Source organism: Calliphora vicina, chromosome 5, assembly GCF_958450345.1.
Source record: "Calliphora vicina chromosome 5, idCalVici1.1, whole genome shotgun sequence".
NCBI classification, from domain to species: domain Eukaryota; kingdom Metazoa; phylum Arthropoda; class Insecta; order Diptera; family Calliphoridae; genus Calliphora; species Calliphora vicina.
The window spans coordinates 1,735,200-1,750,028 of NC_088784.1; the positions used below are offsets into that span (position 1 = coordinate 1,735,200).

The 14,829-nt window shown below is 32.6% G+C and overlaps 1 protein-coding gene across 3 annotated transcripts; it reads right to left on the bottom strand.

Moving 5' to 3' along the window:
• Positions 1-589: 589 nt before the first annotated feature.
• Positions 590-14,570, bottom strand: gek (serine/threonine-protein kinase gek). Of its 3 annotated transcripts, XM_065513954.1 has the most exons (18): positions 14,434-14,570; positions 13,709-13,951; positions 13,374-13,645; positions 12,051-13,313; positions 11,259-11,866; positions 11,048-11,190; positions 10,544-10,721; positions 10,365-10,471; positions 8,436-8,548; positions 7,140-7,278; positions 6,574-7,082; positions 5,807-6,512; positions 3,766-3,969; positions 3,510-3,695; positions 2,131-2,224; positions 1,836-2,050; positions 1,559-1,671; positions 590-1,477 (listed from the first exon to the last, which is right to left on the bottom strand). In XM_065513954.1, the coding sequence occupies exons 1-18, from the start codon at positions 14,447-14,449 to the stop codon at positions 1,427-1,429; spliced, it is 5,160 nt and encodes a 1,719-aa protein (XP_065370026.1). In that variant the 5' UTR covers positions 14,450-14,570; the 3' UTR covers positions 590-1,426. The 3 variants fall into 3 exon arrangements, with proteins under 3 accessions (XP_065370026.1, XP_065370025.1, XP_065370024.1); XM_065513953.1 differs by having other exon boundaries at positions 1,836-2,041; positions 6,574-7,278; XM_065513952.1 differs by having other exon boundaries at positions 6,574-7,278.
• Between the last annotated feature and the right edge of the window lie 259 nt (positions 14,571-14,829).

Genomic DNA, 14,829 nt, shown 5'->3' on the forward strand with positions numbered 1-14,829 from the left:
ACTACATTAAGTTTTAATACATATTCGTTCAATTCCTCATTTTTTTTTAACATTTGTTAAGACCAATTGTATTTGTAGAACTGATAGCACCTTGTATGAATTCGCCTTGCACTGGATGATTATTGTAAAACATTCGAGTGTATCTGATAGATAATACGGAAAATTGCTAGAAGATGCCGCTGATGTATAAATAGTGGTAGCAAGAACAAAAACTGGTTTGTGAATCTTGATTGAGTTAATATCGAACGGAAAAATAATTCAAACGTGTTCTCCAACCGTATTTAAGTGTGTTGATTGAAGTAAATTCTAAAAGTGTATTTGTATAAAAACGCAGTGACTATTTAAATTATTATGTATATTTGAATAAATAATAATATGCAAACTGTTTCTTTAATCTAGTACGAAACTGTCGTAGGCGTATGACGTTTACGCCAACCACGATAAGGGGGAATGAGTTGTTACAATTTGTAAACTATTTGGCGCTTTTATTTGAAATTTAAAGAATCCGGAAACCGGCATAAAAAACCCCACATATTAAATGTTGCCTATTGACGTGTTTTGAAGTTAAGACACATTTTAAACAACTAAATAAATTTGTAAATGTTAAGTTGTCTACTTTATTCTTCTTTTTAATTTTTTAGCATATTTTAAGCTGATCCGTTATAAAATAAAAAAAAAATAAAGTTTTAATTTAAATCTTAAAGGCATCACAAAGTAGTGGACATAGAAATTTATTATTTTTTTGCTACAACTGTATGATCTCCTTACAGTGATACAAATTAACACGTCTACATCCCTGTGAAACCGTAATAATCTAAATTAGTTAAAAAATAATACAATACTTAACAAAATAGAGTATGTATGTATGTATGAATACAAATATTTTTGCAATTAATAATTTAATCTAACATGTTTTTATGTATGGTAAGTATATAGATAGTATGTATGTATTATGTATGTATGTATGTAGTTATAATGTAAAGTATGTATATGCAAAATTATTAAACTCAATATCATACAATATTAATAAAAGTATTAGTTTGTGTGGATGTGTGTTTATATATAAATATAATTTTCGATCGATTTCAGTATCGTAAAATATGAAAAAAGTCAAATAAATGTATTATATTGGATTAGTATGTGTTTTATGCATGAATAGATATATGTATGTATGTATATATTTATGTTAATATGTAATTCGAATTATATAAGATTACGACGTTCCGTTCCGTTCCCTTCTAAATAAATAAATCAGTTTATTTGCCGATGAGATCAGTTTTAACAAGTTAATCTCTCTTTTTGTTTGTTTTAAGTGAAAGGAAGCTTTCTCGTGGCCTCACAATTTTCCTCTTTCTCTCTCTCACTGTATTGCACAAATCTAGGTATGTTGCTCAGAAAATATGGAAAATATCGAACGTAGTGAATGTCACTGCTGATTTCCATCATTCATAAGTTGAGCACTGAAAGATAGCTCATCCTAAAATTTAATAAATTTGAAATGTATTTACAATATGGTTGCTTGAATGTGTGGTGGGCGTACAATATAAGCTATACTTACCTCAAACATGTCTTTAAAAGATGATGATTCATTGCCAAATGGACTCGGCGACCGAGATTCTGAATAATTGTGTTCTGATTGCTGATCATGCATTGTGCTCTTTTGCATCATTCCTAAAAGAAATATACATAGATCATTGAATTGAGATATAATTCCGGAATTTTGAAAATGTAAATCCTGGGATCCCGGATTTTATGTAATCCCAAAAAAACCCGAGATTTTTTAATCGGGATTTCGGGTTTGAAATCTCTAATAATTTACAAGCGTGTGTACTTACCATTGTTGTGACCTATTTTAAGTTGCCTAAATTGTTTCAAAGATGCCATATCGGGCTGTATCATGCTTAACAATTGACTACGAGATTCATTAGGGCTCTCGATAGATGTTGGTAAATCCAAAAGGCGTTGATTTTGAATTCCATCCCCAGGACCCATATGCGATATATGATTAAAGTTTGTAGGCGCTGAAATCATTTTCGATCTTCTGTCGGTGCTAGTAGTTTATAAACAAACAAAAAAAACAAATAAGAAAATTGCACTTGATTTTAAAAAATAATGTAAAAAAATACATACTTTTTAATAGTTTTATTAATTTCTCTCATTGAGAAACGTCGTTTTGTGTTCACGCCACTAATGCGTTTTAAGTTTTTAGACTGGAATAAACCCTCTGCAAGATAATAAATAAGTAAATTGATAATAAAAAAACATCCACTCTAAAATGGCATTTTAGACTGGATGTTATTGTATAGAAATGCATATACAATAAATTGTGATTCGTTGTGTTTGATTAGGGTTCCTAATTTACCGGACTTTTTTCTTTCCCGGGAGTTAAATTCGAGTTAAAAAATTTTTTTTCCGATTTTGATCCATTGTAGGTCCAACTTATGGCTATATATGCGTCGTTGCAACAGACTTTGAAATATTTATCATTAGATATCCATATTGTCTCTTTAATGACTAGTAATCCAGATATAGATTAAAAATAAGCCAAAAATCGAGGTTGTTCTGGTTTTTTGCTTATATCTCAGCCGTTGGCCGATTTTTTTTATTTTAAATAGTAAACGAACCGAGCCTATAGCGGATATATTGATGTATGAATCATGTATACATATAAGTTATTTGGAGGCTACGGAAAGTTGATTTATACATACAGACAGACGGTTATGGCTATATCGAATCCGCTATCTATAACGATCCAGAATATATATGCTTTTTGTGGTCGCAAATGAAAAACAAGTAAGAATATATATGTTTAAAATTTCAATAATTCGTTATTAGTGAGTGATTTTCGGAAGTGGAACTTATTTATGTTATGACTAATTATGAAACTAAATCCCCTGATTTTCTTCTATATGAAACTAATTTGTGTTGAATTTGGACGTGAGCCTTGTATGGGAGCTATTGTCAGTTAGGATCGATCTGGAAAAAAATGTAAATATGATTTCTTTTTATATAAAACGTATTTGGACCGAAAAAAAACACAGGAGCCAAATCTAATCGAAATAGCTTCAAAATGTACATGGATGAGAATGTGATTCTGAGTCGATCGGTGAACTTTTAGGAGGGCGTTACAAACATCAGCACAAAAGCATTATACCATCCCCACTATTTTGGTGCAGGGTATAAACATGTCCCTCTATTTTATGACCTATTTTGTTCGCTTTGATGTAAGGTTAACCCAGGAAAGTGCAGTATCAATTGTATGTAAACCGACGATCAAAATATGTGAAAATGAGCTTAAAACATATTTCTATTAAATTTTATCTCATACATTGTTAAGTGTTAAAGTGATTTCTAGGGTAGTCCTCATTATATTTGATATTGCTATCTCTATTAATATGATGTACTGTATGTTCTTGAACATTTGATTGACATTGTTCTGATTGTCCTTTTCAGCCTGGGTAAATTCAAACATACTATATACATATTTTGTGTTTATGGTTGCAACTTACTTGTGTGAATATTGGCTAAATAAACAACATTTGGTGTATCATTGACATGTGTTAAAACTATATTTCCTTGTTGACTTAGTGGCGATGATCGCTTAAGACCAATAGATTGTACCCATTCGGCAGTCTGTGTATTGAATATATCCAGATGAGTTTCTGAAAATACCAACAAGTGTCCTTCCGAATATGCTAAAATAAATATGTAGGACAGTATGTTAAATCGTTTTCCAAAAAAAAAGTAGAACTTGTCTATCCTCACTTATATTTGAAGGTACAGCTGGATACATAATCTCACGGTCACGCGACTTGCGACCTTGTAAATCAACATATATGGCGAGAGTTTGGAAGACCAAGAGATATTCGCCATAACCTCCTCCCGCACATTGTATTTCTATAACACGTATAGCATCCACGCCAGAATAATTTAGAAAGGCACAAAGTTGATTTTCGGGATGAATTAACGCTAAATAACAAACAATTATAAAATATTTATATGTACATATGTATATGGGGGATTTCATGTCAAGTGAACCAACTTTTGAAATCGATGTCTTCCGATCGGGATGAAATTTGCACCAAGGTTAGCTCTATTGGATAGTAACTCAGACACAATTTTTCAACAACATCGGTCGAGAACTCTCTGAGTTATAGGGGGTAAAATTTTGACAATTTGGTCAAACAGGGGTTTTTTCTTATCCATGTAACTTATTACCTATTGTTCTTAGCAAAATGTGTTCCAAATAGTATAGATAGCTATTTCTTCGATCTTTCGAAAAAAAATATTTAAAAAAAAAAATAAAAAATTTTTAATATTTTTTTTCCGAAATCAAAAACTTTTTTGACTTTTTTTTAAAATACGCTATTTTTTTTTTTTCTTAAAATAAAGTTTAGATATTTTCCTTGAACACCTACTTGGTCGCTTAGTGGGATGCGAGTGGGATATCTATCAAAATAAATATTTTGTAACTCAAAACATAAAATTTTTGACTTTTTTTGCAAAATCAAAAACTTTGTTGACTTTTTTTTTTCAAAATGGACCCTTTTTTAATCTTTTTTTTTAGGTCAAACAAAAGCTTAGATATTATCCTTGAAGACTCTTTTGGTCGCTTAGTGGGATGCGAGTGGGATATCTATCAAAATAAATATTTTTTAACTCAAGACTTACAATTTTTGACTTTTTTTTTTGCAAATACGATTTTGCAAAAAAAAATTAAAAAATTGTATGTCTTGCGTTACAAAATATTTATTTTGATAGATATCCCACTCGCATCCCACTAAGGGACTAAAAATATCTTAAAGGAATGGACCTAGGCTTTCTTTTGAGCAAAAAAAAAAAATTAAAAAAGGGCCCATATTGGAAAAAAATTTTGATTTTGCAAAAAAAAATTAAAAAATTGTATGTCTTGCGTTACAAAATATTTATTTTGATAGATATCCTACTCGCATCCCACTAAGGGACTAAAAATATCTTAAAGGAATGGACCTAAGCTTTCTTTTGACTACAAAAAAAATTTTAAAAAAAGGGCCCATTTGGAAAAAAAATCGTATTTGCAAAAAAAAAAGTCAAAAATTGTAAGTCTTGAGTTAAAAAATATTTATTTTGATAGATATCCCACTCGCATCCCACTAAGCGACCAAAAGGGTCTTCAAGGATAATATCTAAGCTTTTGTTTGACCTAAAAAAAAAAATTAAAAAAGGGTCCATTTTGAAAAAAAAAGTCAACAAAGTTTTTGATTTTGCAAAAAAAGTCAAAAATTTTATGTTTTGAGTTACAAAATATTTATTTTGATAGATATCCCACTCGCATCCCACTAAGCGACCAAGTAGGTGTTCAAGGAAAATATCTAAACTTTATTTTAAGAAAAAAAAAAAAATAAAAAAAAATAGCGTATTTTAAAAAAAAGTCAAAAAAGTTTTTGATTTCGGAAAAAAAATATTAAAAATTTTTTATTTTTTTTTTTAAATATTTTTTTTCGAAAGATCGAAGAAATAGCTATCTATACTATTTGGAACACATTTTGCTAAGAACAATAGGTAATAAGTTACATGGATAAGAAAAAACCCCTGTTTGACCAAATTGTCAAAATTTTACCCCCTATAACTCAGAGAGTTCTCGACCGATGTTGTTGAAAAATTGTGTCTGAGTTACTATCCAATAGAGCTAACCTTGGTGCAAATTTCATCCCGATCGGAAGACATCGATTTCAAAAGTTGGTTCACTTGACATGAAATCCCCCATATGTATGTCTTGTCCAAAAAAAAAACAAAAGTAATAATAATTTGAATATAATTAGCTTACACATGGCTGTTGCTTCTCCTTGTAATAAGTAGGCGGTGAAACCGCTTTGATGACCTATAACCAATCTCATGTCGGAAAGTATTTGAACACATTGTACTGTATAGGCCACAGTGAATTCACACATTTTTTGGTGTCGCAAGCGATTACGATTGATTTCATAAACAATTATTTGGGTTTGATTGGTTGGTTTCTTCAAGGCAACCACAAAGCAATAAACTAACGTGGGCATACGTTTGATAATGCCCGTGCAAGCAGCAACGCAATTCTTAGAATCGACTACTTTGATCCATTCGACATCACTGCATTCCAGCGCGCGAATCGGAAGAAGACGTATGTGTCTCTGCTTGCCGCAGAGCAGTACTAGAATATGCTCCTCCTCAATATACCAAATTTGAATGATTTTCTTGCTATCGCCAATGCGTGCAATTTCATATTGCTCAAAGTTTATGCAATAGAGACCATCATCAGTACCCAGTAACAATTGATCGGGATACACGATAAGAGCACTTAGTGCGTTTCGCATTAGAGCCAGAGAACTATCTAAAATTTCATTAACTTTATATATTGCTGTGTTTGGAAGATTATTTCGCTTTAGAATTCGATGTAATTCGCTTAAGGCAACTACCCATTTGGTTTTCTCCGATTCATTATCCGCCAACATTAGAGTATTTAGGCATGGCCCGCCATCAATTAATGATGTTTTTATCTGAAATTAATATTTCTTAACATAAATGCTGCAATGGATGGGGTGTGTGTTGATATGATACCTTAAATATACATGGCACGTCCTTTTTAGCAGCATGAATGACGTCGCTTTCTCTTACGCTGGTAACTGCAAACTCCGTATCTCTCATATCCAGCACTTGTGAGACGTTCACACAAGGTAAAGCGCTGCGATCTGCCGAAATGTCGTATAGAAACAGCTTAAAATCACAAACTACCACAAATTGGCGTACCCAGCCGCGCTTAACAACACCCTGTTTTGGTACCTTTACATAGCCCTCATACGCAGTTCCAATTCCACGAGTTGGATCGATGCCTAACGGCCGTTTGGTTTGATCATTTGGTACAGGACATATAGTAGGAACCTTTTGACAGCAGTTTGTATGACAGGCAAACCCACAAATCTCACACACAACTCCCTGTCTCGTTAGGCCCACCATTAACGATGTGCAATGGTTACATTTCGTAGGGCTGCTAAAAGTACGAACCAAAAACTGATGAATCTTTTGCTTGTGTACGCCTGATGCTTGCTGCTGCTGTTGCTGATGAAGCTCTGTTGATTTACAACTCAAATTACTTTTTGAACTTGAATTACTAATACGAGTTTTACCCTCTTCCCCATAAGATAGATTGTGTTCAGGCGACAAATTCATTGGATAGCTAGTACCACTAAACATTGTTGACATTTGTTGCAACTGTTGCTGTCGTTGTTCATCATCCGAAAAGAATATATTCGACGAGGAATTCATCTAATACGCAAATAAAAATATATTCCATATATACATGTACCTTATTATTAGCGATATAAGTTTTGGTTACAATTAGTTACGATTAATATAAAATCGGACCTAACCATACTGCATGAAAAACTATGACAGAAAATGCTTTTAAATTTACCCTTGCAAACTGATTTGCAAGGGTAAAAATGCCAGGGTACGAAATATTCATTCATTTGTCACTCATGTTCATGAAAAGACAATTTTAATTTTTGTTGGGTTATGTTCTCTTCATGTATGATAGGATTTTTATTGTTTTTTTATTTTCACTCAAAAATGAGAAAATAATAGGAACTTTTTTATACACATGAGCATTTTTGAGAAGTAACATTTTTATAAATTGTTCACAAATGAAGAGCATCAAGTTTTATTTTGCACAAACGATCAAAAATGAAAAGCAAACAAGTGAAAAAAATTTGTTTATTTACGCTGCATACATGAAGATAATAAGAATGCGTGTAATTTTTGTTTTGCGTTGTTGAACAGAGGTTTAGAAAATATATTTTTTTTATCTCGCAAACTAGTTTTCTAGTTGATTTTCAGTTGTTCAGCTTCCTAGGGGTAATGGGGGCCAGTGCGTGCCCCCTCAAAGTTGGTCACCTCGTGTCTCACATTTAAAAAAAAAGCTAAAAATCCATTTATGATCCAAATGAGCTGTAATTTAAAATATAGGTAGACCTTGAGAAGATCTACAAAAATACGCTTGCTATGTAGGTTATCTCTTTTAGTTGAAGAGATATTTGGGTTTATTTATTTATTTATTTTTTTAATTTTCCCGATTTTGTTGGTTTTTTAGACATGGAGGGCCTACAAAGGGCCGAATTTTTTTTTTTAAATCTGCTGTATTGGCGATAAAATTCTAAATAAAATAAAAACAACTTGCCTATAAAAAGTTTCACGCATTCAAAGTTGGAACATGTAAAAATGGCCGTATTTTTTAATTTTTTTCATTGAATAGAAACAAAGAAAACAAACAACTCACACATGAATATAATTTTGAAAACCTTTCATAAATAACATTAATGTTCTTAAATGAGAGTAGACAATTTAAGGAAAAATGGATTCAAAAATGAATGCTCAGGTGTATGTATAAAAATAGTGTGCTAGTCAAAATGTGAAAGGATACTTACCATCGTATCACCTAGTGACATACCACAGATATTTGGATCTGATTCTTTGAAAATAGCTGCTGCTTCTTTATTGAAATAATTATAAGATACCTGTGAATTTGATCTCTCCAAAACTGCATCGTGGTGATGTTGGTGGATGGAAATGATTGTATTGCAAAAAAAAGAACACACACAACGTTATGTGCAAGCATATGATTTGTTATGTAGATAAATATATAAAGTAAAAAGAGAACAGACACTTAGTTACAACAAGAAAATAATTAAACAAAAAAAAATAAACAAATCAAGGGACTGCCACTCTTATATTTGAATAAATTATATTTTAAATGACATATCCCAATGAAGAATGGAATGACTTTCTATATATTTGTATTGAATAAGTATTTTCAGTTCGCAGTTGGAGGATAAAAATATGTAAATAAAATTAGGAACAATAGGAAATGATTATTAAAAAAGATATATAAACTTGCTTGATTTAAAATATAGCTCAACTTGCGGACATGCAACGGTCAATCGTCTGTTTCTTCTACATATATACATAATATATTTGTACATATTAGAGTGGGCCAACATTGTCAACCTATAAATCTGTAGATATTCATATGAGTCTTAACAGCATATTTGCATTTGTTAACGAAATAAAATCATTTGTTTTAATTAAAATAAGTTCACACAGAAGGAACACAGCATTGGTTATAGCGACAAAGTAGGAAATGTGTAACGTACAGATTTGAAATTAAGTGGAAATAAGTAATAAAAGCAAAGCAATAACAAACATTTGAATAATTAAATATGAAAAGAATCGAAACCGAACACAATGCCAAAATGGAAATTCCAATAGACATTAAAGAACAATGTTACAATTACAATTAGCAAACATAAATCTGTTGACGTTTCTGTGCAGGATAGCGAGGCTTGATGTAATACGTTCGGTTCGATTTCAACCCTTTAAATCCAAATACATTACCATATAAATATATTTATATTGAACCTATGAAAACATTTAAGTAAGACAGTAGACGTTGGTTTTTTTCAGCCCAAAATAAGATGAACGATTTGAACGATTGATATATAATTGACGACAAAACTATATTTCATTTAACATTTAAGTGTAGGTACATATATATATATATATATATAAAGATGTATGTATGTATGAGTATTCACTATTGTACTTAAGTGCCTTTCGCTCAATTGTCTATTGCATTGCGTTATTGCGGAAGAACAGATATAACATGCCCAGAAAACATGAAGTAAATCCAACCCAGGTGTAGACCTTATTTTGAGACTTTATTTCTTTCATGGTGCTTTTCAACGTCGTTGTCGTTAGTGATATATTCGAATCGTTCAAGACGACATCGTGTTTGTTATTACAGCCGGTACTTGTGTTGGCTCTGGAAGTGCTGCTGATGTTTTGGTTTTGACTAAAAAATTGTTGCTGATTTTCTGGCTCATTTTCTGATTTTAAAATGCTTTTAAATTGTTCACTAGTTCGCGTATACTGATTACATTTGGCACACCTAGTAAATTTTGAACGAGTTTGCTTTCTATCGGTTAAGGTGAAATTTTCCAAACCTTTAAACTCAGCATTTAATTCGTTGATATTAGCGTCTACAGGGGCTTTAAGTGAAGTTAAAAAAAATTAAATGCTATTTAATCTCTATAACGTAAGAATATAACCAATTGAAATTGTAAAAATCATGCAGCGTTTGACAAAGACAAAACAACAGAACAGAACAGATTATGAATATTACATGTTATTAAATTTTATGTTAAGCTGTGACGCTTTAAAAACTTCAATCAAGCAAGCCTTCTTTCTCATCATCTAATGCCAATTAATATTTCTTCATTGGGTTAAAATTAACGAAAACAAAATAAAAATAACTAGAAAAACTAAAAAATAAATACAAAATGAATTGAAATACTTACAGCCCTTTGATGATTCTAAACCCTTCTGAATATCTCTCAATTGATTCTCCTTATAATGTAGTTCGTAAATTGCCGATTCGCAACGTTTGCGACATTCATTTAAATCCCTGGTAATAAAATGTATTTATTATTTTATTAATTTGTTAGTTTAATTTAATGGTACTGGTAAGTGTACTTACTTTTGGGTGGCTATCAATTCGGCACGAGTTTTACTCAATTCATCAGATATAGCTGCTTTTGCTTGAATTTCGGACTGCAATGATGATTGTAAATTAAGTAATTCCATTTTATCCAATTTCTGTGATCTTCTATTTCGCCAATTCTTATTGTTATCATTGTTTTTCTTATAGAAGGGACCTAATAAACACGTTTGCAGAAGGTTAGAAAAATAATTAGAATATAATAATGAAATAAAAAAAATCTCCAGGCCGCTAAAGAATTTCGTTTGAAAATTATAAAATTCTTTCAATAAACTCGAATACAAAAATTCTTTCGTTATTGCGATTTAATTCTCTTATATCCTGAGAAACACCAAGGAAACATTATTTTTAAAAAAGTTTTTTATAAAATTATAAGAAAGAGGCTGCATCATATAGCTCACATTTTTCAGTGTCAAATTTCTTGATATTTTTTTTTTAAATTCACAAAAAATAAAGCTTACGTCAATAAATACAAATACTTACCAGAATGCTTCAAATACTCCAACTCCTCGGTCATCTTTGTTGCTAAAGCCTGCAAATAACTCCTGGCGTCTTTTTCATCCGATACCCACTGTATAATTTCAGACATTTGCTTCTCCCATTGACTTATTGCCTGACGTTTAGATCTAATAAAGCGAATGCAATTACATTACTGCCGAAAGAGACAATTTTGTTTTGGTAAAAAGGAACTTACTTTAGTTCTTCAAAGTTATCCTCGAATTCACTTTGTTTAGCTTGCATCTGAAGAGTTTTTTGATTTTGTAATTCAACTTCCATGAGAAGTCTCTGCTTTTCCTCCATCCATATATTTCTCTCCTTGTCGTAGTCTTCTTTGAGTTCAGAAATGGTATCTGTTGTGTCACTAAATGTATCTAGTTTGCTAGATTCATATTTCTCTCGATTGTGTTGTAATTCGTTGAGCAGTGTCTCTTGATACTTTTCGGCTTCCTTTAGTTGCTCCCTTAGAGCAGAGATTTCCAGATTATATCTGGCCTGTTGCTGGTTTAACTTTTCTGTACATTGTATCTCAATACGTTCGATTTCATAACGTGAAGCATCAGAGTTGAAATTGGATCCAGCATATGAGACGTCTGAATTCTTCTTTTTGTTCAATTCATCTTGTAATTGACGGCAAAATTCTTCTGTGCGTTCTCTTTGCTTTTTCTCCGTTGCTATGTCGGTCAACGCATCTTCAATGCGCATTTCAAGCTCTCTTCTACTTTTATCCGATTTTCTAAGATCCTGCCGCAGGCTATCTATCTTTTTCATAACAGTCTCGAGTTCTTCTTCCTTATCTCGTACCTGTTATATGTAAATGGTTAGATGTTTGGGGCGAATATTTTAAGTACATGCATTTCATTGCTTTGTTTCCGTACTAGTCAGATATGCAGGGTTTATTCTGACTAAATCCTACTAGTCTAACTAGTACGGGGAACAATACTTATGTATATTATAAAGTTTCATAGAATTTTTTGTTTTCACTTACCTGTCTTGACAGTTTTTGTTTTTGACTTCTAAGTTCAGAAAGTTTGTCAGTGACCTCTGAATACTCCATCATTGCTAGATTTCTTTGGCTTATTGCATCTTTTAATTCTGAATCTTGTTGTTTAATGCGTTCCATAGCATCATTGTACTCCTTTATTAACTCTAATTTTTCACGCTTTAGTTCGTTAATCTCCTTATCTAGTTCTTGCAATTGAGCTTTCGATGCCCCATCGAGCTCTAGAGATTCCGTATTTAATGATTGGGTTTCTTTATCCCCCACTGATCTAATGCCCTCAATTCCTTGTGAATTTTTGCTGAAGATTTTGATTTCGTTTAAAATTTGCCGTGTGATTTCTGGCGACAAATTCTTTTCGTTGAGTAGCTCATGTTTGAGAGTATTCAAGAATGAAATATCCATGCCATCCAAACTTTCCTTTCGAGTACTCACTATATTTATATCGAATTTGCCTAAATCGGATAAGCAGCTGTTCTGGGTAAATGTAAAACCAACAAAGGGGAGGTGAAAGCCAGAAAATGCTGGATTCGATGTTGGCGGTACGCTTTCAGAATGCCTTATTGTGTTATCATCAACATCGAAATTTGACGTGTCTGTTGGACTGGATACATCGGGTACATATGGAGCTGGGCCCAATCGCAAGTGATCCCAATCGACGCCTTCGAACCATGGATGTGATTTAAAATCTTCTAGACCATTTCGACCTAAGCGAAATTCGGGAGCACATATGAGTCGTTTAATGAGGTCCTTGGCAGAATCTGACACTTTGTGTGTACTCTCTTCCGGGGGGAAATCAAAGCAATTCTGGTGATTCATAATTTTTCCATAAGTCTCCACTAGACTTTCGGCATAAAAAGGCGTCTCACCGTATAGCATTTCATACATACACACCCCTAGCGACCACCAATCGCACTCAGCACCGTATCTACCCTGTCCATCCTCCATAGCTCGAAGAATTTCAGGAGATATATAATCGGGGGTACCAACTGCTACATTAGATTGAACTTTGCCGTCTGTGCCGAGGCGTAAGCATGACCCGAAATCGGCAAGACGTATATGTCCGTTAACATCAATTACAAGATTGTCTGGCTTAATGTCACGATGGACATATCGCAATTGATGGATGCTATGGATAGCAAGTATTATTTCAGCTATATAGAATTTTGCCATATCTTCTGGCAAACGATCTTCAAATTTGCTAAGTAGCGTCAACAGATCACCTCCACAGTAGTAATCCATGACTAAGTACTGAAAGATAGAGCATCATTTTAGTAGGCTATAGTATACTAGGAAAAATTATGTACTTACTAAATTTGTGTCATCCTGAAAGGCGTAGTGTAAATTCGTTATCCATTGGCGGTCGCCGTATACCAAAACATCACGCTCCTCGCGAAAACACGCTGTTTCTGCTCTTTTTAACATTTCCCACTTATTAAGAATTTTCATGGCATATATTTTTTGGGTACTGATCATACGAACTACGCACACTTCTCCAAAGGCACCTCGGCCAATAATTTTTATAATCTCAAAATCATCTCGAGACAGGCGTAATTTTTTTACTAATGATACCACAGGTTTGGCTGTTAAACATAAATGCGTATAAAATCAATTGAACAAATTTAATATTAGCAATTCATACACACCTATTTTTATAAAATCTGATACCGTCTTTTCTCTTCTTAGCGAAGAGTTTGAACATTCGTCATAGAGCAGGAGTAGTGCATCTAATAATGTTTCAACTGAAATCGCTTTGCCATGGGGTGGTAATATTTCATCTTCACTTTCCTTGTTGTCAGCCACCAAGAGCATGCCTTGGGACATGCCATGTTCCAATATGACAGATTCGAGTAACTTTAAGCGCCTGGTACACGATTCTTCAAGAGATTCTAGTTTAAAGAAATCAACATAAACAAAAACTTAATAGCAATAAGAAATAATGAACAAAAAACACAACGAGTTGGTGCTGGAGCATATTACTCATCAACTAATAATAAGACTAGCGGCTTTAGTTCATTCCACTAATGGTTACATGCCCATCATTTTGACAGGTGTACGCAGACACGCCTTTTACGAGTGAACGAATATAGAAAAGATCTAATAGAATCAGTCATACTCATCCAGTGTTCAGTTCTGACCACTTGGACAACAAACGTTTAATAGTAACACTCCATACGAAAGGCCAAAGCGGTGACCTCAATATAGTTCCAAATCGAAATCTTTCTCTTTGTATAGTATAAGTACGAGGGTGACAGGGGGTAAATTTCTTGCCAATAATAGACATATTTACATATGTAGGCGTTAATCTTTTTGGCCCTAGCCATCGTAGCCAAATATTGGGCATAATAAAAATAGCTTTAATGATATTTACCACAAAGTTCAGACATTTTTTCCTTATTTCACATTTGTCAACTTTTTTCTTTTTTGTCCAGATTTTTAACACCGAAGTACAAAGACTAACAAAATAAACATCGCCGTACGTGAATTGATAACAGAGTTGCTAAAAATGTTTTCTCTCAGATTCTAAACAAATATCAAGCTATTATGAACAATAAATACGGTAGATGGCACTAAAGTGTACTTAATTTTAAAAACTATTTTGTTCTCAATTACATATGTATTTATTTTTTAATTTCATTATTTTAACTTTAATAATAAAATACCCATTCAATGATATGAACTTCAAATTTGTTCTGAGGAAAGCTTCAAAGGAATTATTTGTATATTTCGGTTGTAACTAGAATTGTATATGAATATGCATTTTGGT

Coding starts and splice junctions, on each gene's coding strand:
- gek (XM_065513952.1), bottom strand. Junction 10,722..11,047: donor GGAGTATTTGAAGCATTCTG/GTAAGTATTTGT, acceptor CGTGTTTATTAG/GTCCCTTCTATAAGAAAAAC. Junction 10,472..10,543: donor GAATTGATAGCCACCCAAAA/GTAAGTACACTT, acceptor TTTTATTACCAG/GGATTTAAATGAATGTCGCA.